This window comes from Pseudorasbora parva, chromosome 20 (assembly GCF_024679245.1).
Source record: "Pseudorasbora parva isolate DD20220531a chromosome 20, ASM2467924v1, whole genome shotgun sequence".
NCBI classification, from domain to species: domain Eukaryota; kingdom Metazoa; phylum Chordata; class Actinopteri; order Cypriniformes; family Gobionidae; genus Pseudorasbora; species Pseudorasbora parva.
The window spans coordinates 37,549,654-37,577,493 of record NC_090191.1 but is presented as its reverse complement, the minus strand read 5'-3'; the positions used below and the strand labels follow the sequence as shown (position 1 = coordinate 37,577,493).

The window sequence follows — 27,840 nt, the reverse complement described above, 5'->3', positions numbered from 1 at the left end:
CCCTATTGCCAAATCATGCACAAGCACGTCACATAGGCTCAATCTATATGACTAGCTCAGTGGCTGCCACATACTGCGTTCACACACACACACACACACACACACACACACACACACACACACACACACACACACACTTTCTCTCTCTCACGTGCACTCTTCTCTTTCCCTCTGGTTGTTTCGGTTAAAAGGAATGGCTGTTCTCTGCTTTTCAACAAATCATTTTCACACCTTTTTTTTAAATTTTTTTGTATATAAAGCCATAGCAGCAACATTGAAAGCTCCGGTGTCTGTGTTACATGAAAACTCGTGTGATTGCGGCCGGCTCGCGGTGCAAACAGTCGTGCCGTGTACCAGCTGATTTGATGCGATGATCAAATTAAATGACTCGTAGCGTCTGCAATATCTCACGACCTTCCGAGTGTCCGAATTCGCACAGTGTAGGCTACGCCCGCCTTAACCCTTTAATTACTTACCCTAATGTTGTTCGACACCTGTAAGATCTTGGGAACACAAATTAAGATATTTCTGTTGAAATCCGATGGCTCAGAAAGGCCTTCATTGACACCAATGTCATTTCCTCTCTCAAGACCCATAAAGACACTAAAGATGTCGTTTACAAAGCCCATCTCACTAAAGTGATTGTACGATAATTTAATGAAGCGACGAGAATAGTTTTTGTGTGCAAAAATCCTAAAAAACTACTTATTTAGTGATGGGCCGATTTCAAAACAAAGTTTTGAACGGTTATGAATCAGCGTATTGATTCATGATTCGGATACACTGATTCATAACGTTCAAAACTTTGTTTTGAAATCGGCCCATCACTTTACAAGTCATTATTCAGTTTTTTGGGGTTTTTTTGCACACAAAAACTATTCTCGTCACTTCATAAATTTATTGTAGAGCCAATGTAGTGAGATGGACTTAATGACTTTATTGCCTTTCATGTCAATCAAAGCCTTTCTGAGCCATCGGATTTCAACAAAAATATCTTCATTTGTGTTCTGAAGATGAACGGAGTAATATTGATAGACTTTTAATTTTTGGGTGATCCCTTTAAGTCATTACTCAAAGCAAACAGAAAAAGAACAGAACAGAACAAGAAGAAAAAGAACAGCCACAGAAAGTAAAACAAAATAAAGCAGCTTGGTAGGTAATAATAATCACTATTCATATTTTTAATATTTACTGGTTTGAATGAGGGGGGATACACACAACAAGAATATGATCACAGGGCAGCAAAAAACTGTGGAGTGACATGTCAAAGAGATCGTAAGTGTTATTTGCATATACGACTGATTGTTATTTACAAGTGTAGTTTTCCTCCAAAACACTCTGAAATGAACAAAAGGTCTTATTGTCTTGTTCCACGGCCTGACAGTGGGAGAGTTCGGCCCGTTCCATCCAGTAGCCAGTAATATCTTCCCTACTAGCAAATAAATCCCCAAAAAGCTTCTTTATCAAAAAATAATAATCAGAACAATACATATGATGTATAAAATGAGAAGCAATTAATAAAATATAATCTGAACCACTAGTATTTGGTTAAAATAATAGTTTTTGCAGTCCTCATGTAGCCTTGATTTTTTTTCTTCCTATTTTCAGTTACCAGACACACATTCATTACCGTGAGGCTTTGAACCGTTTCAACCAACAATGACAAAGACAGTGACAGAACAAACACAATATTCTCTGCTCTAGATTAGATGGAATTCCCAGGTATGGGGTACGGAAGACCCTGAAATGCATCAAACAGGCTTTTGAAAGCCTATATGAAGGATACAACAGCGATTTTGTAAGAATAAAGGGGAGTTTTGTGTGTGCATGTGTTGCTTGATGCTCCTCTGATCCAGGCAAAAGCATTCAGTTCTACTCATTCCTGGTTTCATCTTTCACACGTCTCTCTCCTGGTTTCTTAGGAGAGAAGCTTGTGTGAAGGGTAACAGGCAGCATTCTGTTCTTGTCATATCTCAAAGATTATTATGACATCATGGAACTCAATGTCCGATAATCCTGCCTTTCTCTGACTCAAGTTTCTTTAAGAGCTCTAATATTGGCGAGGTGGAGTGTATTTGTGGAGGTGCGCTCAAGAATCAACGGCGAATCGAAGGTCTGGAAAAGGCAGTGGGTGATGTGCCCTGTTGTTCTCCGTCCTCTTTCTGCATCTCTACCGTTTCTTGATCCCTCTAGAGTCTCTAAAGTGTTTATAGGCTCTTCCTTTTAGAACAAGCAAAGAGTTTTTGCCTCTCTGAATTCAAAGAACAACAGCTTGAGCCGGAATACATCACACCGGTGCCTCCTTTTCATCAATGACGTCCAACTTTTGATTCTTGAGTCAGAAAAGGTCATTAAATTACTATCAACGGCACACGTACACTTACTTATATACTTTAATTTGTTGCTATTTAATATATCATTTTACATTTAATTATCTCTATGTTCCCCCTCTGGGTCCGTTAAGGGTCCCGTTCTTCTCCCGCTAATTGCTCAGTGCCTCTCCAGGGCGTCTGTCCTGTCCCTAGGCTGCTACTTGCACACAAACTGGTCTACGAGCGACGTGCAGCGCTTACACTTGACGTAGCAGCACCAGTGGAACTTGCAGTGGCAACGCTCATGTTTGTAGGTCTTGAACTGGTCATAACCGCGGCCGCAGCACATGAGCTCACAGCCGTCCATGCCCTCCGAGGTCTTGTTGCACAGGCGACCCTGGGTGCCCAAAGAGCCGGTGGTCTCGTTGCGCAGGCAGTAGTCCGGGCTGGGGTCGATGTAGACCAGGTCTTCGCTCGTCGGCGGGTTAAAGCGGTTGTTGACCAGCTCCAGCTTGCCTCGTCGGCTGGTGCGCATGGCGGCCGCGCTGTCGTACTTCTCCTTCAGAAACTCACCCACACGACGGAAGTCGGCCAGCTGGAGCCAACAGGTTTTCAGACTGCATGAGCCGGAGACTCCGTGACACTTGCATGCGACATTAGCCAGATTGTAAACTGCCTGCGAGTGGAGAAAGAGACATGGAGAAAGAATTAGAAGTGTTGTGAGAATACTTCATGACAATATTACTTGGCTGGGGTCTGGACGAAAAGACTACTTAACCAAACATATCTACAGCACCAAAACTTTTTATGTCAAGATATGCAAATACAAATCATTAATATATGAAATATCACCAGACTGGTGACATCTACTGTTGTTCGATATATAAACAAGCACTAAAGCAATAGGAATAACTTGTTTGTCAGCTTTGTTCAAACTGGTCAGCAATGTAAAATTATCTGACTGGCAAACAGATCTTGTTGAAATTGTAAGAACGATTTGTGATAGTTTGGAAGTATAAGTAGGAATGGGTTGAAACTGAAAGATTAGTCAATAATATTTTGCTATGTATGCCATAATTTATTTTGAATTTTAAAATGTTTTAAAAGACAAATTTATGTCTGTCTGGGAGTTTCTTGTAAAATGAATGGTATAAAATGGTATCATTTTTTTATTTTTTTTAACTAAAAATCAAATCAAATAAAAAAGTGTTTATGAAAATATGGGGGGAAATAATGTTAGAATGTGTGAGAATAGTAGTAATAATAATAAATACTAATTTGTAAAAAACAACAACAACAAAACAAGTAATAAACAATAAGATTATAAATGTAATATTACATATTTAAAATGAGTGGAAATGTGAAAAATAAAATGGCCCCGTATATAATTAATATTTTAAATATTATTTTAAAATATAAATTACTAAATATTAAACAATAAAAGTAAACATAAAATTGTTTTGAGGCCAATGAAACTGGCTAAGTGCTACAGAGAAGTAAGTGCTCCTAACATGAATGATACAAATGTGCTATTACTTTTATTGTTTACGGGATTGGAAGCAATCACTCAGAACACCCTGGCAAACACACAGCTTTACTGCTTTTCTTGGCAAAAGCACTTTTTATTGTATTTTTTATTTTATTTTCATTAGGGAACAAAGCCTAGTCCTGCAAACAGCTGCAAAATAAACCTTGATGGAACAACAGTTCCCTCTAGAGGCCAAATGAGTTCAGCGCACCAGCCTGTTTGAAGCTGGTGGGGCCTCCAGAGGCCTTTGAGTTTACGGTCCCTTTACAAACAGAGAGCCGCAGTGAGAGCGTCTGGAGAACAATGGGATGAATAGTCATTCTGTTCTAGAACACACAGAGAGCCCCGCGTCCACTGACATCGGACTTCCTGCTGATTAAATTCAATGAAACCCCCAGCTGAATCAATAAAGAAACGCTCGACATATTGTCCTACTAAACTAACTGTTCTTCCCTTTCCTTTTCAATTATTTAACATGTAATATTAACAGACTTTTCATTAACTAGCCAAATACGTTTCATACAAGTGCGTTGCGTTTTGCCGTCAAACACAAAAACAAGCTAATGAGCACGATCTCTTTTCCACCGTGTCCAGGCTCAATCAAGGTTGGGTGGCCAGTGTGGGTATGTGACGTGTCTTGTTTGCTGTGTCTTTGTGTCTGTTTAGTGTCCTGAACGAGGGAACATTAAAGACATTTCTCTCTCTGTTTCTCTGTCATTTAAGACCCGGCAGTGCTCCTCCCTTTAACACCTCACGTGAGAACATTTAACGGTTGTCTTTGAGGATGTGCTGCCAGGACTCTTCAACCCCCCTCCGATGGCAGCTGTTTAAGCCCCCTTCCTTTTACCTGCTCGCACACAGACATTAAGGGGAGTTCCAACACCTTTCAAGTCTCTGTCATCACCGGCCCAACCTGCATACCTGTCTCCAATCCAGAAACAACACACACACACACTTTCCCACACAGCAGCGGCCCACACCACGCAAGCCGTTCTTGGCTGTTTACTATCTTGCGTGTCAAGCTGCAGTTCCGCTACCTCATCTAAATGATCTCACACAAAAGAGTTTTTGAGCATTTCTATGCAACATGTGCGCCCAACTGAAACAGTGTTCACATAAAGGCTGCCATTTCTCTCCTTTATTCGTCCTCACTTTCATCTATCTCCTATTCGCGCCCCTCCTTTTGACTCGCTGTCTCGCTTTTTTCTCTTTTTGGACCAAGTGACCAAGGTGTGATGGATAGACAGACTCATCGGTGCGTGGAAAGGACACGCATGCGGTGTTGTGCACAATGGAGCACGCTCAGATGGGGTCAGGGTCGGCTGCTGGGCGGGGTCGGGGCGGAGCGCGTAGACGGCAAACAACTGTCCCTGGAGGTGTAGAGATAAGAGACGCGGGACGGGAAAAAGAATCTAAAGTAAACAAATACAGATCTCTGTGAGCTATGCTAAGAAAAAATGTAGCAGTTTTCATTGCCACATGTATCTGAGACCTTTTAAAACATATGGGGAGTAAATTTGGCAAATCCTTAGTTTGGGCCATTATCAGAGAAAAATTTGAATCGGTTTCTGTTTATGTAAAAAATAAACATATGCTCTATGCTTTATATATATATATATGCTTTATATATATATGCTTTATATATATATATATGCTTTATATATATATATATGCTTTATATATATATATATGCTTTATATATATATGCTTTATATATATATATATATATATATATATATATATATATATATATATATATATATATATATATATATATATATATATATATATATTATATATATATATATTTTTTTATATATAAATATAATAGTTTCGCAGTCATTAAGCAACACGTTAGGCTGTATATATAAATAGTTTGTTTGCCATTGCAAGTTGATAATGCAACTTTTTATTTTACTCAATTTCCTTCACTATACTGTCCAAACTGTTCACATCTCAAAGTTTTTGTTGTTGTTGTAAACAAATCTATTTTTCAAAGCTGTCTTCAGATCAAAGGTTTAATAACATCATTAAAAAAATAATTTTTGACCAGTGGCATAGATAAAAACGAGAAAAGTATATGGTACGTCCTCATTTAGATGGCTAAGTAAACATGCGTGTCTGTGAACACAAAAGCATTCAAACATTAGTAATGCAGATAAATTGAGTGAGACAGAAAGCCTCAGCGATGTATTAAAATACGTTACGCCTACGTGTGAGTGTGTGTGAGTGAGTAATAAAGTGCTTTAGATTAAGGTGTGTGTGTGTTTGTCTCCGCTGCAGTTGATTTCTAATGAAAGACACGCAGAAGCAGGTGATCTTTATAGAGGGTGGAGGCCTCCTCTCTCTGTGCAGTCTGGGTCACGAGCCTTTGTGACCCACAGCACCGGAACCACACGCACCATCTTTCACTACACCCGCCCCGACTCCACACTGAGGGGCATCCGATACGCTTCTGTTGCCTCCACAAAAGCTCACCAAGACCAAGCCTTTCCAAGCAAGACAAATCTCCGGCAAAAAGGGAACGCCGGGAAACCGGGAGTATTGGGGGTCACACCACACCTTCAAATCCACCTCCACCAAAAAAGCAGGTCCCATTAACTCAAAAAAGAACACAAAGTTAAGGGTGGTTGAGTTGCTTGGCGTCACCACAAGATATAATCTCCTCTGCATGCCCATACAGAACGCATCCAGACCCTGACCTCCTCACCTCAGGGAACCTCCAGGAGAAGAGCCAGGGATCTCAGATGTGCCATAACTCCAGAAAGAGGCCCTCTCTTCTGTAAACACCTTAAATACACTCATCTTCCCTAAGACAAACATATGTGGTGGAGCTCTGCGCACGGCAAGCACCCACGTCGGCCGGCAAATGGACTTTTTATGGGGCCGCTTCGTTTTAAAAGCACTCAAATAACTAAGTGGAAAGAGGATGGGATCGGGGTGTGGTATGACAAAGCGTGGGACTTGCAAGGGGACGGGGTGAACGCATTCCAGTTTGATGGTGTGTTTTGGCAGGATGTGGTGACATTCTGCAGTGCGTTCTCAGAGAGGGCAGCCCGGCCCGCTCAGGTTTTATGCCCACCTGAACATGGCAGGGGGGCCACAGTTTCCTGGAGCCAGACACACACACTCACATAGTTGGAAACGTTCCAATAATCATTCTGCCATATAGCACTTCTATAAAACAGCAAGAAGCCATTCAACAAGAAAATGTGCTGTGTCAGAGCGTTCCTGACTAAACATATTTGCCACACATCACCTTATAAAAAAACACAACAACTATTCCTTCTCCGTAGTCAATTAAATAATAAAAGGGAGATGGGATGGGAATCTGAGCTACATGCTGAATGTGGCACTAGAGTAAGAGCGAATGAGAAACATCTCCAGTGGTGCTTTGACCTCCTGACCCCCAGCATACTGCAAGAGAGCTGGTCTAGCACAGACACATTTGGTCACTTTCATTAAATAAGCTATCTCCCTAGGCTGTAATCTAAAATGGAAGACCATTTATTTATATATAAAGCTAAAGTCTCAATGACTGATTAATCATCTAACAACCAACTATTTAGGTAAACACCATGCTCTAACTACAGGAATTCTCTCAGAAAAACTGTCTTTAAATATATCAGATTAAAGGCACATTAAGATTAATGTCTTTGCATTGTTTCTCATGTGTCCTCCTACCACAAGATAGAATTTTTACAACCCATTTCAAGAGTCAAATAAAAACATTCATTCAGACCTCTGCATTTGTTTCCATTCAGTGTAGCTGATTTAATCTTATGTAACCCCCCAACATGTCCAATCCGGGACAGGTGACCAAACCAGCCTAAATTAGTGGTCCCATTAGCGAAATTTCACAGGGTCTATTGTCAATAGTGTAGTAATGTATAAAGCACAGCTCAATCACTTTCAAACCAAGCAGCTGTCTCTCGGTCAATGTGGTTAATGAGTGACTAACATGAACGCTGTCGAAATCTGCATGATACCCAATTGCATGGATTCTTATTGAAATGCGTGGATTTTGCCAGCAAAAACTTGCAGGGCAATGGTAAATTTTAACTATACAGAGCTTTCTTAAGACAAGGGAACTTACTAGTCGTTCTGGTAACTCTGGTTACTATAGACCACACAATGACCCCACTCTTTCAAAATTATAAATCAATTTTACCTTTGAGGGCATCTCCAAAAGAATATTTCGTCAGATTTAGCTTACTTCTAAAGACAATTGAGTATAGTGAAGTAAACACATTCACTGAACAACAGAGGGAGGATGAAGTAACTGTTTGTTATTGTGTTTGTGGTGATCTGCAGGAGACATAAGGGCTGGCTTTGGTTTATTCACGCACAAACATATCAAAAGCCGTGTTTATCTGTTTGAGTGTACATCTGGCCTCTTATTTCTCAAGATCACAATAGAGGTTGCAACAGCCGTGATTCATTCGCTACACATTAAAGAAACACACCTTAACCAAACCAATGCAAGACTCTTGCACAAAATGAAATTAGGTGGATCATGGTGGATTTAAGGGCTACGGTACGGGACACTACACAGGCGCCTAGTCTCCAATCACTACCCAATGAATTCCATCTGTAAATCAATCAGTCATCTATGTGTATGTTCATTTCCTCACCCTTCTGCCGGCTTCATTGTTCTGTAGATTCATAAGCGTGCGTGCATGCTCAACCGATCCACGTTGGTGGTTCTTCTCGCGCTCACGGGCGTCCACAAACTCTCGGGCGAAACGGAAGCCGTAGTCGACGTTGTCCCCACAGCCGCCCCATAGCCAGTCTCTCGGGAGGTCTTTGGGACGAGCCACTCGGCTGCAGCCGCAGGTGGAGAGCTCGCCCTCACGGCACGCCCGACTCACTGCGTTAACGACGCCCGCTGCGCTGATGGCGTAAGTAAAAGCTGTTTCTCTGCTGCCTGCAGAAGAGCCACACACACACAGAAAAACACACAATTAAGACATAGATGACATTCCATCGGCTGCAAACCGCTTTGGTAAATCATCCACAACTCTTCAGAATCCTATTTTTCTTGATTATTCACTTAGGAAGTAAGGCAGGGAGTAAAACAACTCATTTCCAGAACCCCACAGATGGTAACAATCTTTTTGGTAAGCCCTGCAGTAAGAGATAAGATTATCAGAAACGTGTGCATGTACATAGACAGCACTGATTCATTGTTCCTTTGTTATATCTCTATCTCAATGGAAATATATTAAAACATGAACGAAAAGAGAACTGACAGATTTTCCAGTTTTGGTACACTCTATATGAGGCATATGATAACCCGCAAAGCTTTCCTGCCAAGGAGGCGCTAGGTTTATAAAAATTTGTGCTCTTTTTCGCATCTGTTGTGCATGTGTTACCTGATTTTTCCCCCATCTAATAAGCCATCTGGAATGCAGATTTCACATACCTCAACAGCACAGGCAATACAGTTAATAGCGTTTAACGTTTAAAAGCTGTTTAAACATGTTAAAAAGTGCTGGTACAACCATATTTAGAGATAAGCAGCTTGTATCAATGCTCAGCGACACCATAATTATGAGAGGAAATTTGTCAAACAAAACGTTTTTTAAACTGCAGGCCCAGAGAATTCCTTTTTAATGATCCAGCCTTCCTCAATGCCTTAATGAAAGTGAACTTGCCCCTGACTAGACGGACCACAAGTAACCATTTTGTGCATTAAAAAAAAAGAAGCAAAACATTTAGCACAGGAGCATAGAGCTTATGCTAGGGGATTTACCTCACACATTGCTGTTTTTACAATATTTACTTGATTTTGTGTGGGTTTTAGAGTTCCAACTCTGATTTTTGTAAATATGTAGCCTATGCATAAATTAAGACATTTAAGGGCCAAACTTTAGGGTAATTAAATATTTTACAGCAATACAGATAGATAGATAGATAGATAGATAGATAGATAGATAGATAGATAGATAGATAGATAGATAGATAGATAGATAGATAGATAGATAGATAGATAGATAGATAGATAGATAGATAGATGCACTAAACGTTGCACTATACACAACGACGGGGAAAAGAATTGCAATATTTTAAACTAATGTGGAAATTCGGTTCTAGTTTCACGGCATCAAACACACAAAGCGTCGCGTGTAAACGGGTGTGTACCTGCATTCCAGCGATGCGCCTATTGAATGTGGAGGGCCACTTTTATTGGCCTTTGGTGCCCGGACTTCAAATAGAGTCCCGGATATCCCGACTCTGTGTCATCGTGTCATTGCATTTCAAAAGCGACTCTGGACAATGGCCCGACTAACACCTCAATATAAACCTCGCGATTGACTGCAAATAAGTCCCGTGCTATTTGAGGGGGGCATGAGAGGGGGGGGCATGTCGCGTCTTACACCTTGTTTCACTGATGAGCGGAACTAACACTCAATTGAACGACACGCATAGCCTACGAGCATGCAGTCAAGTACACTCTGCTTCATACATACTAGGCTACATAAAAGATGTAGAGCAACTTTCTTCATTTAAATATAATGTATAAAAGATCTCCACTCATATAGGCAAAATAATATATTTTTAAATAAAAGGTAATGCAATATGAAAATCGACAAACTGATGTCAAGAGACCAACGCGGAGCGGTTTACGCATGGTGAGCACGCACATCAACATACTATATATGACATATATTCAAACCTATACATTTATCAAAAAGTATGCGTTTTATACTTGATATTTATATTTTACAAATGCGTTTTATAACCACAATTTCACGATTTAAACCAATGGTAGAATGTTGTTCAGCAAACAATAAAGTAGGCTGCTACCATGCATTAACATATGCATATTTCTATATAAATATGTTTCATTTAAAATAACAATACTTGTAACAATACTCAATCAAGTGATTGAAAATGAGTCAAATGTAACCACTCATATGTTTCTAAATCATGCATTGTGATTATGATTTACATGACATTAAAAAAACATTAACAATAAATAATATACAAAATATAGTAGATATACATTCATTTTCACATGTTTTATGTATTCATTTTATCATATTTCAAAGGGGCAGACTGGAATTAAACAACTTGTGATCATGTGTTATGTGTTTAATAAAGGTTGTCGAATCTCAAAAAATGTTCATTGTATTAACTCAAATTTTTAATTTCAATGAACTCAAAATTGTAAGGTAACCAGGTAACTTTTTTTCTAAATAATTTTTTACAGTGCATAAACTTTTATTCAAAGCTGACAACTCTTAGCAAAATACCTTGCAGACCCTTCTAACACAGAGTGATTTTTAAAAGCGGCATCCTTTATTATTGTGCATTTGATCAATTTAAATGTTTGCTTTAAAACTGCATATAGACACCATCACGGGGACTCACCTATCTGCATGACACGGCCGAACACTGATGTGTTGTCCACCGTGCTACAGTTCCATCGCCTTTGCCTGAACTGATACTGACACTCCTTGATGCCCGTCTTTGCCCCCTCTCCAATATAAACCATATGGTCCTGATAGAGCTGGCAGAGCTTCCTCTGACCCTGAGACAGGCCTGTCAGCTGGCTGCACAGAGGCTGTGCTCCAATGATGTACATCTCCGGTCTCTGGATGGGGTTCATGGCTAATGACCTGAGAAAGTTAGACCAAAACACCAACCATCAGCGTAGAATCAAATGCGCACAACTAACCTGCAGCATGCATGGCACAAACATTAGTGTCAAATTTCCTGCTGGAGTCTGGACTGATAGCAGTAAGTTCTTGTGCATGTGCTAATTAACTTTTGTTATTTACTTTACCAAATCAAACTCTAAATCTGTCATTCCTCATTTCAATAATTATGAATTCAAGCAAATTAGCTTTTTGTGATAGCGAGTTAAGGATTTCACAGCTTAAATGGTGTCTGGGGAACTTATTATCAAGTTGAAAACTGTTGGAAAACCTGTTGTCCTCAGGACATGTTGCCTTGAATGCCCTTATTTACAAACTGTTTGACCATTTGTTGCCCAAGGTAAATATTGTGACAAAGCCTTCACATTTGTTCTCAGTGAATAGTTTTCTTATGGATTGCTTCATCCCTCACACATGACTTAATATGATACTCTTTAGAAATATACATATGTAACTTTAAGAAAAAAGTTTGCAATTACAATCTTACCACCATGAGTTGGCGTCCACCAGCAGCTGTGAGTTGCAGACGATGAGAGTCACTGCCAGAAGTAAGTGTCTTTGATTCATTCTCACATCCATCCTTCCTCGTCCAAGAAATGGAAACGTGAAGAGCCTCCTCTGGGGAAACATTTAGGAAATGATAGTATTCCACTTAGAGGAGCTGCTTCCTTTAGTAACTTGAATAAAAAATAAAGTCTCTTGAAGTGCAGTGCCTCTGAATCCCCTGAATCTCGCCCCAGCTCAGTTTTAAACACCAGCTGTGCGTAAAACACCTAGATGACCCGAGGCACTAACGGAGTCTGACATCTGTTGAGAATGTTCTTTTCAAACTCCGCTTCATAAAACGCAACGAAAGTGGATGTCGGTGTGAAATGGATATAAGCAACATAGATGGAGTTAAAACGAACGAAAAAAAGACATAAGTGCAACAATGTGGTGGTGATAGTCCAAACTCTCTCCCCATCTGTCCCTGCCGGTTCTGTCGATATGAACTAACACCTCTGCGCTCCGATGGCACAACCTAACCCTCCCTCCTTCTGCTCGCACTTCTTCGCACACCCTTCGTTTTGACGCGGATACAATGGAGAGGAGGAGGAGCGCGAGGGGAGCCGCTGCGCGGTGAGGAATTTGGGGAGGCCAAACAACACAAGAGGGCAGCAAATGAGAGGAGCTGTGATTCTCCGGTGCGTAAGAGCGCGTTTTGGGCTCATGGTAAATTAAGCCACAATGCGTTTATTATAAGGATATAGGCCTACTCGCGCACATCAAGCCATTTATATGAAAATCTGTTTCGGACAAAAGTCATAATGGCAAAGGTTCACACACACAGAGAAAGAAAGATAGCTGGATAAAAGAGTTAACGGCTCGGAAAATATCATTCTTCCATCAAAGTTTACATCCGTGCAAACTCTATTCTTTTTAGGTCTATAGTTTGCCGCAATAAATCCGAACAAGGGGGAAACAAAAAAATCCCAGTTTGACATGGGGAATAAAAGCCACGCATGTGATCTTTGACAGTTCAACTCCTGCTACCCTCTAAATCACTTCGCACATAAAAGACGCAGTTGCATTAAACGCACTTGGGCATGAGATATCCACTCACACTTGTAAGCAACCAAGACTAAACCTTGCTATAAAGTGGGGGACATTTTATCAGCACACCCGTTTTAGACGAATTTACAGCTGATAACCAACATTGCAGACATAAACAGCCACATTGCACCCTATCCTTCAGAAGTGCGGTGTAAGGAATGCAAATACAATGAGTGTTTTACAGCTCCAGACTCTTGGAGAGGTTTGGGAGTTATATAGAGAGCCCTGTGCCATTCCAGCATCACCCCCACACCTCTCCTTTGAGTGCCGTCCTACAGACATGTCAGAATTGGTGTGAGAGACGCCACTCAATTTCCGAGCAGTCTGTGCATGATAAAGAGCCTCTCCGGACCCTTTCATCTCCTCTAATCCACACGCCCAGCCATCACCTTTACACCTCCCATCGCAGACCTGGGCTCGTCTCCATTCCCCTCCCTCACTTACGCAGTAAGTGAGCAATAAACTCGATTGATTTTACTTTACGCTATGCACGGTTTGGGTGCTTATAATCACTGTACTCTTGTGATGTATTCTGTTTTTGTAAATGCAGTGTCAAAATCAGCGTGTCTAATAATGAAAAAAGGGACTTATTTGGCAATACATGCCTTTTATGGACACGAGTGTAGAGGAAACTATAAAAAATAGATTAAAAGAATGTCTAATGGATTGCCTTCGGCCTACTCTGATAATGCACATACAGCTATGAATTTCTTATTTTTAAGCATGATGTTAGTGGTTCATTTGAGTTCACATTTATAAGTAGGCCTATAGTCAGTAGCGTGTGCTCCACCTGGTGTACTGATTAAGTCATTACAGCATAATTATAATAGTAAATAAAATAGAGCAGAATAAAATTAAATTGAATCGAATTAGAAACTAAAATGTATAATTATCAATAGATTAAAAAAACGTTCTTGACAAAACTAATGACAAAATGCATGATATGTAAGCTACACCGCGCTAATTGTTAATCAGGGGAAAAAGCAGAAAATAAAGCAATTATTAGTAAATCTAAAAGTAAGCTATAATAAATGCATTTCTCAAGTCGTTTTGAATAAATTACATAATGATATCAAAACCAAAACTATTATTATTGTTATGCAATTAATTCATTAAAATATCATAATCAGAAATAAGTTTCTAAATTCTGTTGCCTCTTCTATAATTTGAAATGCACAAAGTTTTTTTTTAAAGTCTATTTCCCAATTGAATGTCCTGACTGTGTTACTGCATCTTATCACATGGTGGCGCACTTTATCAAGAAATGAACAGAGACTTTTTATGAATAGACCCAAACTAGCAATTACATTTCCTCACGAGGAATATGCAATCGCAGCGCAACCCAGCGCAATGCTAGTGTAATACACGACTGATGCCTCGTGCTGATCAGTATGCATTAAGCTCTTTGCAGGTGCTAGGAAAAATATGCATACAAGAAAAAGATTCAAATATTTCTTTTGCGTTGCCAAAGCTCATGTGTATATATAACACAAGTCCCTCTAATTTTATTTTACTCCTGTGAGGTCTTTTGAGGTAAGAGTCATTTCGACCTGACAGATGCTCTCCAGCAGATCACCTCTGACTGTGAGCAATAAAACTTATAAAAGAAGTTGAGGCAAGTGTGCTCACATATATCACATATGCATTGCTTATACATTATTCATTCGGCCTGAAATTGGTTGGTTCTAATAATACACATTCCAGCGTGACCTTAAATGGACACATTCCCTCTCTGTCGGTCTATTCTATGCCATCTGTGCCGCTGCCAGCTATGGTCGGTAAATGATGACATCACTGGCATGCATGAATAGAATCTGAGCATCCAGCTTCTGCTGGTTTTCAGAATCTGGAGTCTGCCTTCATTTGGGCTTTGCAGATTTGTACAGACTTATATTAGCAGAGCGTTTGCCAGTGCTGGCAGATCTGTGAAAGACTGATAATTCTGTCATTCTGTTACTCGCCCTTATGTCGTGCCAATCCCGTATTATATCTTTGCTTGCATGGAACACAAAACAAGATGTTTAACAGAATGATGAAGCTTCTCTTCTTCACAATAAAAGTGAATGGTGTCCAAGGACTAGAGCTCCAAAAAGGACAAAATGACCATGAAAGCATCATAACAGCAGTTATGACGAGAGTCAAAATTTGCTAGGGGTAATAATGGAACAACATTACACTGTACAAATTGCTGTAAAATAGGCCAAATTCTGACAGGAACATACTGTTTTCCATTAATGGTGCACTATGCAACATCCACTAGAGGGCACCTATTCAAAACAAATGCGTAGTTTGATGACGCAGGGTTTGAGCGCAGCATCTTGGGACATGTGGTCTTCACCTCACAGCCGGTGGAAAATAGGACTCGGGCAGAAATCATGTTCATGGATGCAGTTATTAACGTTACTGTAGTGTAAAGCAGAGCAGGGCCGAGTGTTAAAGGAGCGGAGCAAGGCCACTGGAGCGATTGCTAATGAGATGAACAACACACCCCGCAGCGGGACTTTTATTATAACGGGACACAGTCGCTGGGCGCTATTTCCGCTTTTCCGGTCATGAGTATGAGGTAACGCAGCTCTGTTTATCATATTAGATACATTTGAGTGTGTTGAAAATTATGTTATGACGTTACTCTGTGTGTTCGCTCCGCAGCTGCTGTGACACTTGTTCACACTGCTAAGAGTAAAGTGTTACTGCCAAATAAAACCAGAAACCGAGGGTAACGCAGATATGACGCAATTGACAGGCGACCCCCTCAGACGCTATGCTGAAACGTCCCGGTCCTTAGTTAAAAGAACAATTTTCTCACAATTTACAAATAGTTGGAAACATTTGGGATATTGTAAGTACTCAACTGAACAAAATATATAACACTGGCCTAGTGGTTTTTGGATATTTTACTGCAAAAATACACATTGTGCACCTTTAAACCAGTAAATTGCTGTAGAAAACCATGCATTCTGGGCAAAAACAGGATATGCATTTTCATTGGTTTAAATAAAAGAAGAGACAATAAAAACAACTTTGTGCATTAAAACCACTCCTTTAACTTAATTTTCAAAGGTCAACAACTGAATGTAACATTTTTGACCAGCCAAACATGTCAATCTCTAAGCAACATGTTATTGATTTAAGCCACAAAATAAACTTAATTCTGTAAAATTAGTATAATGAACTACGCAAAAAGCATTTCAAACATCTCAGAACGTTTTAAACATAGCTGACACCGCATGCACATTATCATGTCCGTCAAAAACGTAGGCTGGCCGTCGGTTGGAATATTAGAACTAAGACCATGGACATAACCCTTGTGAAAAAGAAGTGTGCTTAATTGTATTGAAAGTGTCTTTTTTGTGCACTTAATATATTTAAAGTATATTTTTTAAAAACTGCACTTGTAGATAATATGATATAATTAAAATTAAGTGCCACTTAAGTGTACTTAAAGAGAATACACTTTAATGACAATATTTCTAAACACACTTAAGTACACTTTTTTAAAATTCACTTTGTAATAATATCTAATTAATTTGTATTTTTAAAAAGTACACTTTCATGACAATATTTATAAACACACTTTAGTACACTTATAATAAGTGTACTTTGTAATAATATCTAATTAATTTGTACTTTAAAAAAGTACACTTTCATGACAATATTTATAAACACACTTTAGTGCACTTTTAATAAGTGCACTTTATAATAATATCTAATTAATTTGTACTTTAAAAAAGTACACTTTCATGACGATATTTATAAACACACTTTAGTACACTTTTAATTAGTGCACTTTATAATAATATCTAATTAATTTGTACTTTAACAAAGTACACTTTCATGACAATATTTATAAACACACTTTAGTACACTTATAATAAGTGCTCTTTGTAATAATTTATAATTAATTTGTACTTTAAAAAAAGTACACTTTCATGACAATATTTATAAACACACTTTAGTGCACTTTTAATAAGTGCGCTTTGTAATAATTTATAATTAATTTGTACTTTAAAAAAAGTACACTTTCATGACAATATTTATAAACACACTTTAGTGCACTTTTAATAAGTGCGCTTTGTAATAATATATAATTAATTTTCACTTAAAGAAAGTACACTTGTATGACAATATTTATAAACACACTTAAGTGCGCTTTTTAAAAATGCACCTTGTAATAATGTCTACACCTAAATTTACTTAAACCATTTTAATTATGAGTTTGTTTCATAAAGTGCACTTATTTTACTAACGACAAAGCACATGGAAAATAAATGATTTTTTTTAAAAAATTAGTTGTCCAAATTTACATTGGTTAATGTATTTTTCTTCAAAATTTCACTCGCTTACACTCCAGTACAACATACTGTTGAAATGTTATAACTAGCTCACATGAACTCAACTACAAGTGTTGGTTTTCTACATAATTTGACATTGTCAATCTTTATGAGAGGAGTTGCCTAATGTACTACTTTACATCTGTGTAGAATAACCTACTTTCAATATTATGTTGTTGTATGGCGATTAAACACACATTTAATTGCATTAATTCCAAGAAAAATTTGAACAAATCTAAACCAAATTAATTTGCATTAAAATTCAGTTAAAATAGGCTACATTTAATTTTAATCAGACTCTAAACATGATTGACTTTTAGTTAGGTGAATGAGTCAAGTTCTCTGAAATACAGTCCAACTACACAGTGTGTTAGAACAACCTGAACAGAAATGGATAATTAATAAGTGATTTATAATCAACATTTAATGCACGAAATATCTTATTTCATATTTATACTTAATATTTCAATGCGCATGCGCCAAAAATACTACGTCATGATTTTGAAAAATGCGCGGTCAGCCATGATTGCGTCATCTCGATGCGTGAGGAAAATGAAGCTGAAGACAACAGAGGAGTGAACCGTTTGGATCATTACAGATGAGACATTATATGCTACAAATAACGAGTCAAGTAAGTATATCTTGATATAAGCTCTCTTGATTTTACATTTTCACCGTAACATGGTAGCTCTCTATTACAGTGTAGTAGTTATTTAGTTTAATCGCAGATAGGATAGACGCAATATGGACTCGGGAGGTAATAATAATAATAATAATAATACATTTTATTTATAATGCACTTTTCATTCCGAAGAATCTCAAAGTGCAACAAAGGGGGGGGGGGGAATAACAACAAAAAAATGAATAACAAGTAAAAATATAGAATACTACAAACAATCAACCAACACAGAAAACAGAACAGAAACAGAGCTGATGGTGAACAGAAACAGAGCTGATGGTGAACAGAAAACAGAGCTGATGGTGAACAGAAAACAGAGCTGATGGTGAACAGAAACAGAGCTGATGGTGGACAGAAAACAGCTGATGGTGGAAGTCTCTGTTAGCTCCGCAGCACACTGTTAGCTCCGCAGCACACTGTGGTCCACTCCATGTTTCAGATTTCTCCCAGCGGCAGTGTCCCGATGACATCGCTGAGGCACGACAGCTGAAGACCAGATGATGGGTCTTCTTCATGATGATTCAAACGATGGGGATCGCTGCAGCACCATGCAGGAGGCAGAACATTCCTCCGGGCACTTCTGTGGACACACCGGGGCCGGCGCAGATGTCGCTCCACGGTCGCAATGCAGGACGGAACAGCGGCGCAGCCGAGAAGCAGAACATCCCAACATCATGCCGGACACCGACGACGAGAGCCCGGATGACGCTAGCCCGGTGCAAACTTCAGCCACCATGCAGCTTAAGCCCAAGGGAGACCACCAGTGAGCACCCGCGGCGAGAAACATAAAATGTCCTCCAAACCAGAAACCAACCGCAGCAATTCAAATGTAAACATTAGAGAAGCGGTTGAAAACGGCGAAACGACGAACAACGACTTCTCAGTGGCTGCCAGCAATCAGCAACAGTCCCAATTGTAGCTCTGACTGTTAGACTAGTCACAAACATAAGGAAATAAAATAAAATGTAAATCTAATAGTACATTAACATGATTTGTTGTGGGTGGAGAAGCGGCGAACAGACGACGCCAGCGTCCTCTCCCCCACGTGGTTATCAATATTCAAAAGGTGAATTAACATTAATCATGTTTCCTATGTATCTAAGATTGTATTATTCATATTCATGTATCTAAGATTGCATTATAATAATTTCTTAAATCGGAATGTGATCGCCGGTGTGGGCATGTTCAATTGAATTTGCCTGTTGTAAATACAATATTTTAATCGATCTCCTAAGTTACTTTTTAAATGGACAGGAGACATTAACGTTATATACATTTATTCCATATATTAACTTAACGTATAACAACAACCAGTAATGAAATAATGATTTTAATATGTTCTTTTCTTTTTGCATTTGGAGAGTAAGATGTTAAAGTACTATTTGTGTTTTTAATATTTTGTGCTTATTTTATTTTTTATTTTGTAGGATCAATACAGATGTGTTATTGGAGATCCAGTGCAAGCTGTGTGGAATCACAGAGCCATCTTGATGAGGTCAAGTTAATGTTAATTATGAATTTATGCCCAGCCATGACACTGATCACACAAGCTAAAACATAACTATCAAGTCTTTAGCTTTTAAATGCTTTGCATCTTGTCCATTTGTAAGTAATACATTCCCACTTGTGCATTTACAGATCCCCTAATCATTATATATTTTACAGGCCACACACCCAAAGGAAAGGAGCCGCAGCATTGCTGTGCCAGGCGTGGTAAATACAGGAACATCCTTCATGGAGATGGGCGAGGTAAGCTGAAACTTGCAAGGCAAGATGAGGAAAAATGCAAGAATACTTTTCTCAATTTACATTGGTCTTGGGTTATTTATCTATATTTAAGTTATGTTTAATTCCCTATAAAGTAGGAATAAAAACCATTATTAAAATGTTCTCTATTTTTAAAGTCCAGTGTCAGTGAAGATGATGTGCTCAGTGGGATACGTGAAGGAACCTCTCCAATCATTCTACCCTGACGACTGAGGTAATTCATCACATAGGGGATGCAGTTGTGGTCAAAAGCTTACACACACCATGCAGAATAAACGGCTTCATCAGGGCAGTACTAGATTAAAAAGAGACAACATGCTCATTTTTATGATCCCTCTTATGGCTATTTCTTTTTTTTCTTCTTTTTTTCATACAGATACTGCTGAATATAAACTATTGAATATAAACTGTACATCTATCGTTTTAATTTAATTGAGCCAATTATAATAATGGATAGATCTGTTTTATAAACAAGTTTTTTCTTTGCGTTTTCTTTTTCTTTCCTCAAGTTATATATTTTTTTGCTTTCCTGCCTCTTTGGAACATGTCCATTCACATCTACTGCGGAGAGATGGTGCACCAGTTTCCTACTGATGGAGAGCTTCTGGGACATTTACATAAACAGCACTTTCCAAACAACTTGAAAAGAGTTGGTGACAAACAATTTTGTGTGCCTTTGGAGTTCTTAAGTTTTTTTTTTTTTTTTCTCATTCACTAATGCTGGAATAAGATTTTAGAATAAACCTTTTGGTCCTAATTTTGGTGCTAGTAAAGGTTTAAGAGCTTATAAGTTCAGTAACACTTTACAATAAGATCTAATTTGTTAACGTTATTTAATGTATTGACCAACATGATCTAACAGTGATTTCTTTTTATTTATTTCTTTTATTTAATTTTTTACAGTGTTTATTAATAGTTGTTGACCTTGCTTAATAAATTATAGTTCAAAGCTAGTTAATTAAATTTATAGTCATTGTTCATGCAAGTTAACAATGCATTAAATAATTAACATTTAAGATTGCATTAATAATAGGGGTGTAACAGTACACAAAGCTGACAGTTCGGGGAGGAACACTAAATATAAAAATGCTTCTTTTTTTTTATTGGTTTACTGAACAAATTGTAATTGTCCTAATCTAAAGGTTTCTTAAAGAATTAAAAATGTAATATAAAAAATATCTCTACTAATTATTATTATTATTATTATTATTACCTTTATTTAACCAGGAGAAAAAATAACTGAGATTAAAATGTCCTGTCCTGGCCAAGATAGGCAGCTGTGTTTGCATGTACATAAAAAGTCACATAAAAAACATAAAACATACAACCAGTCAAAAACAATTACACATCATTAATTTACTCTCAAAATGATGTTGTAAAATTTTAAAATGACTAAATGTCACCAGATCTTTTAGCTTCAACTCAGTCTGGAGCAAATTCCAATCTGAGGCTGCGACATATCTGAAGGATGTTTCACCAAGCTTAACTCTAACAAAGGGCACACAAAGATTATAATTTGATTCAGAATGTAATATATAATTGCCTTGTTGTTTCTGATTAATCAAATGACAAAGAATGCTGTATAGTGTAGACTATATAGGGAGGCCTTACTTGCACTCGCATTGTATGCAAACGTGTAAACTTCTCATAAGACCGTTTTTGCATTAACTTATAAATCTAATTATAGGTTAGATTTTTTCAGGTTTTCAGGTTACGTAGAATATGATGAATATATAGGCTAATATAATGCATACATTTAGTGAAAGAGTTCATCTCTCTCGTGTTTTATCGACGTCTTTCTGCTGTTGAAACACTGAACGATTACACAATGTGATACATTTTAGTAAGTTGTAATGTATCCTTAATCCATACCTTCTGATGTTAATTTATTATTTGACTATGACAAGGTGATCACATTCACTCGTGCCGCGTTGCTGCTTGAACTGATGTGTCTTTACAGTGATCTGTCATGTCACATTAAAGAGCATCAAAATGGCATCACTTGAATTTAATGATAAAATTGACAGAATACATATGTTCTTATGAAAACTTGTATTGAAGTGTGTTCCACTCATTAAACAAGCCGTCTGTTAACTGGTAAAGATTGCAGTCGTACCGCTCGGTACACACGTGCACTGTACCGGAAGTCCTTTACCGAACCGGTTCGGTATGAATACATGTGCCGTTACACCCCTAATTAGTAAATGTTAAAATTAACATTAACTAAGATAAATAAATGTTTATATTATTATTCATTCTAGGTTCATGTTAAATTAAGTAGTTAACTAATTAAACGTTACCCAAAGTTTTGAATCTTAGTGTTGTACATGAAACGATTCTTTTCTTTCCATTTGTTTGTATTTATTCATCTGTTGTGTGAGGTACTTTTCTGTGATGGGTAGATTTAGGTACCTTTGAATGAGGGAGATATATAATAATGCATATAATTACATATAATTGCATATAATCCTCATTGTCCTCCAGACTCTTTCTAAATGAATTTGTGTTTGTGTAAATAGTTTTTTGGGTTTTTCTTGGGCTTCAAAAAAAAAGTTTTTTTTGTATATTTGTTTTACAGATCGTTTTGTCAATAAATGTAGAGGATTTAAATTTGGATGTGTTTATTATACGAAATTGCAGCTGTATTATTTGAAAAATGTAATTATGAATGTATTTCATTATATTAGAGTGTACATGTAAATTACGTTAAGGTATATTTTAGTTCATATTAATTGAATGGATGTCAGTACATTGAGCAGTGCACTTTAATTACAATTTTAATACACTAGAAGCGATTATGAAAGTACATATAAAGTTGTATTTAAGTACCACTTAAGTTGTTCCAAAAAATCACTCTTAATTGCAACTTATTGTATTTTATTTCAACTTAATATGTGATAAATTTGAAATCAATTACATACAATGTGTGTTAAGTACACCGAAAACATTGCATTTAATTCACACTTAAGTGTATATTTAGCTGACATTAATGTATGTTTTAGTTCACATTAATTGCTTGTCAGTACATTGAGCAGTGCACTTTAATTACAATTTTAATACACTAGAAGTGATTATGAAAGTACATATAAAGTTGTATTTAAGTACCACTTAAGTTGTTCCAAAAAATCACTCTTAATTGCAACTTATTGTATTTTATTTCAACTTAATATGTGATAAATTTGAAATCAATTACATATAATGTGTGTTAAGTACACCGAAAACATTGCATTTAATTGCACAATTAAGTGTATTTAGTATAAGTATATTATCTGTGTAATAAGTACACTTTATAAAAGTACACTAAAGTGCACTTTTTTTTCACAAGGGAACACACTCATGGGCATCAATCACTTCACTGAATAAAGGATTATTACCTTACAGTTTTCAAATCTGCATCATCTGAATATCACAACATTGATGTCTGTCAAAATATAATGTGCACAATAACTGTAGCATTTACATGCAGAGGTCCAGCATTCACGCATTTTAAAACCCATTCTACAGTCGGATGTTTCGACTACGTCATCGCTTTCTGAGAAGAGGGAGAAAATGGCGGCCTGAGCGGCTTCAAAAAACTCATTTTGGCGTTTACAATCCACGAGATTGAACACTCGTACTATTTATATTTCCCACTGGATGTTGAAGAGAATAAACAGCAATCTAACTGAAATACTTTGGGTTAGTAAACATCGGTTGTACGTTATGTTTTGACAGACAGTTTTTATGCACGAACAATGCATTCTCAATCTGACATGAGTGATGTTGAGTACCTGTAATCGTCGACTTATATGCTGATTTAAGATTTGGGGACTTGACAGAATATTTTTTATAAAATGCAGTTTGACCACTGTCTTCACAGCAAAGTTTGATACAATTAAAAAAAATTCAATAAAAGCCAACACATTTTTCCATGAATTCTATTTTCCAAGTTATGGCTTGGAAATAACACATTTGAAGAATACCAAATTTTAAGCCAATATTGACAAAATGGCCATATTCAAACAGCACAAATGAACATTGAGAGCTCATTTTGTTTTTGTTCCTCACACAACGCTATCCAATGATTGCATCTGCTACTGTTAAAGTGTCTATTTAGTCATTTTTGGTGCATGACAGCAGCATTCACTTTTATTGAAAGAGCAGCACGAGCATTCTGCCTAACACCCCCTTGTGTGTTCCAGAGAAGAAATAAAACCATATGGGTTTTGAACAGCATGAGATTGAGTAAATGCTGACAGAAATGTTCATTTTTGGGGTAAACTATTTCTTTAAGGTTTTTTTGAGTGTTTGTGTAAACAGCTTCCACATCTCAGCATCTGACACAGAACAGGAAAGAAACAGAGGTGATTGATGCCCATAAGTGTGTTATGTCGATGCTTTTAGACAGCCTACGTTTTTGACGGACTTGATAACATGCATGAGGGGTCAGTTTGACTCGAGACGGTTTAAAGGCTTTTTGCGTAGTTCGTTACTTATTTTAAGGAATTAAGTTTATTTTTGTCTTAAATAAAAGACGTTACTCATTTTTTATGCATGAACAACGCATTCTGGTTCTGACATGAGTGATGTTGAGATGAGTCACTCTAGTCTTTCATTCTGACTTTCATATGCTGATGTAAGATTTGGGGACCTGACGGGTGTAATGTATAAGCATTTCATTTATTCTGTTATGACGTCAGACGTCGAGGCACGCTCGCGTAGTGTACGTGAGTGAGTCACTGGTAGCGAGTGAGAGATGCAAATAAAGCTGGAAAAGTTATCAGACATCAACGTCTACTTCATTATGTATGGCTCTATGATCATTTGCTTGCAACAACAACGGGGTGACATTACAACGGGTGATTTTTATAAAATGCAGTTTGATTAATATCTTCTCAGTTGTTTACAATATTAATAAGTAAAGTTTGATAAAATGTTGTGTACATTTTCAATAAAGATGATACATTTTCACATGATTTGTTAAACTGGACACATGATTTGACTGCTATTTTCCTAGTTATATTATGGATTTATATGTGGAAAAGAAGATATTTTAAGCCAGTATTGACAAACCGCCCATATTCAATTGAAGAGCATTAAGAGCTAATTTTGTGTTTTGTTCCTGACACAATGCTGTGTCCTATGATTGCATCGGCTAGTGACCTTTTAGTCATTTTTGGTGCATGACAGTACCATTCACTTTTATTAAAAGAGCAGCACGAGCATTCTGCTTAACACCTCTTTGTGTGTTCCAGAGAAGAAATAAATCCATATGGGTTTTGAACGTGAGAGTGAATACATGCTGACAAAATTGTTCATTTTGGGGGTAAACTATTGCTTTAAGGTTTGGATCTGATTTTGAGTGTTTATGTAAACAGCTTCCACATCTCAGCATCTGACACAGAACAAGAAAGTAACAGAGGTGAGAGAAACACTGCCGAGCCGAGCAGACGGTGTGTGTGCCTGTGTGTGTGTGTGTGTGTCTGAATATGTGAGCAAGCGAAGATGAAGACAACCTGGCTAAAGCTCAGGAGAGCTCTTGAACTCTGTGATGATCCTCCAGTTACACAACGGCGCACAAAGAGCTCCGGCGCCAGTGAGAAAGAGAGACAGAGCGACTGAAAGAGAAAAGATGCCACCCATACCAAAGATCCAGCATAAAAACAGCCACTAATCAAAACAATCTGCCCAAGGCCTCGGTTTCTGCATGCAGAGAAAAACGAATGCATCAAATACAAAAAAACAAAAAAGCTCTTAATCAGGCATCAAACAGTCATATGTGAAGCAGCTTTGCTGGCTGTGAATTCACAGCACTTATAATAACCAAAGTGTTCACAAGTCTGTAAAACTCCTTGCTTCCCCATTGAGTCACACGTACTGTAAATGCCCCCCTCTTTCCACACACAGAATGCCATGTGGTTCAGGGTCCGGCGGAATTGAAGGGGTGGGGCTCTACACGTGCTGGGGGTGGGGTTAACTGGTCCAGCTGTGTTTCCCAGGGTGCTTTGCAGCAGCCGCTTGGAGATCAATGGCGAGGCAAGCCTGACAGATCTGTGTGCTGAGGTGTCTGAGCGAGCAGCCTGCTGTATATCATTAAAACTGCAGCGTCTCTCTGTAACGCTGTCTGTGACTAACCCAGATAGCAGGCAGACTCCCAAATCAAAGACATGTGGGCTGCGCGCACACACACACACCAACACACACACAATGCCTCTCACCGCTCATGCTCTCTTTGACTGTCAACTCCGTCACTCCCACCCCATGTTGCTTTCTTTCACTCCAAGACATTTTCCTGACGTTCCCTCTGCGCACTCTTGAAATTCCATAATTTTCCCTCTTCTTTCTCCTTCTTTCTCCTGTTCCACAATCTTTCTGTCTCCTTTCTGCCCTTCACCTCTCGCCTTCCGCTTCCTTTAGTCAGCGTATAGTCTCTCCTACGGCTTGTTTTGCTTCTCTTCTGCCATTTTGCATTTATTTCCTTATCCTACACCTGCTTCTCAGATGTTGTATGCCCTGTCTCTCCTTCCGCCGCACTCCCTCTTCTGCTATTCATTCACCCACACTGTTCCCTCGTTTCTTCCTTTTCGTGCAACTCTGCTTAAGACTCTATTCATGGCCGTACGGTACCAGAATAAAAACATACATATAAAAACAAATAAACAAATACAATTATATATAAATATATGAATTAAATCTACAATAAGAACAAATATTTGCATAGGAATGTTTTTAATGATGATGATGATGATAATAATAATTACATTTCTCCAAACTTTTCCTGGGACCACAGTTTGAAAATTATTGCATTTTACGATGTTTTATATAGGCTACCAGCGTGATTCATAATCCCAACATTTTCCCTCTAAATTATTCATTAATTTTTAGCCTAAATATTGACCCACACTATATTGCCAAAAGTTTTGGAAAGCCAGCATGCAAATGAACTTTAATGAGATCCCATTCTTAATCCATAGGGTTTAATATGGAGTTGGCCCACCCTTTGCAGCTATAACAGCTTCAACTCTTCTGGGAAGTCTTTCCACAAGGTTTAGGAGTGTGTTTATTGGAATTTTTGACCATTCTTCTAGAACAGCATTTGTGAGGTCAGGCACTGATGTTGGACGAGAAGGCCTGGCTCTCAGTCTCCGCTCTAATTCATCCCAAAGCTGTTCTATCAGGTTGAGGTCAGGATTCTGTGCAGGCCAGTCAAGTTCTTCCACATCAAACTCCTCCATGTTTTTATGGACCTTGCTTTGTGCACCGGTGCATAGTCATGTGTGAAAAGGAAGAGGCCATTCTCAAACTGTTCCCACACAGTTAGGAGCATGCAAATGTCCAAAATGTCTTGCTATGCTGAAGCATTAAGAGTTCCTTTCACTGTAACTAAGGGGCCAAGCCCAACCCCTGAAAAACAACCCCAGACCATAATCACCCCGCCACCAAACTTTACACTTGGCACAATGCAGTCAGGCAAGGACCTTTGTCCTGGCAACCACCAAACCCAGACTCGTCCATTGGCTGACCCGGCTAGGTGAATTTACGTAGCCTACCACTTCAGGCGCTGTTGTTACCAATTGCTTCCACTTTGTTATAATAACACTCACAGCTGACCGTGGAATATTTAGTAGTAAGGAAATTTCACAAATGGACTTTGCACAGGTGGCAACCTATCACGGTACAACGCTTGAGCTGCTGAGAGCGACCCATTCTTTCACAAATGTTTGTAGAAGCGCCTGAGTGCCTTGGTGCTTGATTTTACACACCTGTGGCAATGGAAGTGATAGGAACACCTGAATTTAATCATTTATTTCTGCGTTTACATTTTTAATTACATTTTTTGATAAAAAAAATAATAATTCTCATTTGATTTTTATTACGTAATTTTTTTTACTCATAATTTTTTTCATGTTTGTTTGTATCCATAATTCATGACATTATATCTTCTAAATATAATTTGCCTTTTTCTTTTTGGGGTATTTAAGCTGCT

General features: G+C 38.1%; 1 protein-coding gene and 1 long non-coding RNA gene across 4 annotated transcripts in view; one reads left to right on the top strand and one right to left on the bottom strand.

Moving 5' to 3' along the window:
- Positions 1-1,156: 1,156 nt before the first annotated feature.
- Positions 1,157-27,840, bottom strand: part of wnt5b (wingless-type MMTV integration site family, member 5b) — an 89,985-nt gene continuing 63,301 nt past the window's right edge. For 2 of the 3 annotated variants that reach the window (XM_067428526.1, XM_067428527.1), the window contains 4 exons: positions 11,992-12,122; positions 11,218-11,465; positions 8,475-8,767; positions 1,157-2,988 (listed from right to left, as the gene is read on the bottom strand). In XM_067428526.1, the coding sequence (XP_067284627.1) occupies positions 2,530-2,988; positions 8,475-8,767; positions 11,218-11,465; positions 11,992-12,122 (1,131 nt within the window). In that variant the 3' untranslated portion in view covers positions 1,157-2,529. Of the gene's footprint in view, positions 2,989-8,474; positions 8,768-11,217; positions 11,466-11,991; positions 13,038-27,840 lie in introns of those variants that run through there. The other variant, XM_067428525.1, reaches the window with a different exon arrangement.
- LOC137049822 (uncharacterized) lies at positions 19,432-20,978 on the top strand. The gene is made up of 3 exons (XR_010899728.1): positions 19,432-19,856; positions 20,012-20,088; positions 20,384-20,978. It is a non-coding gene; the product is annotated as an uncharacterized lncRNA (long non-coding RNA).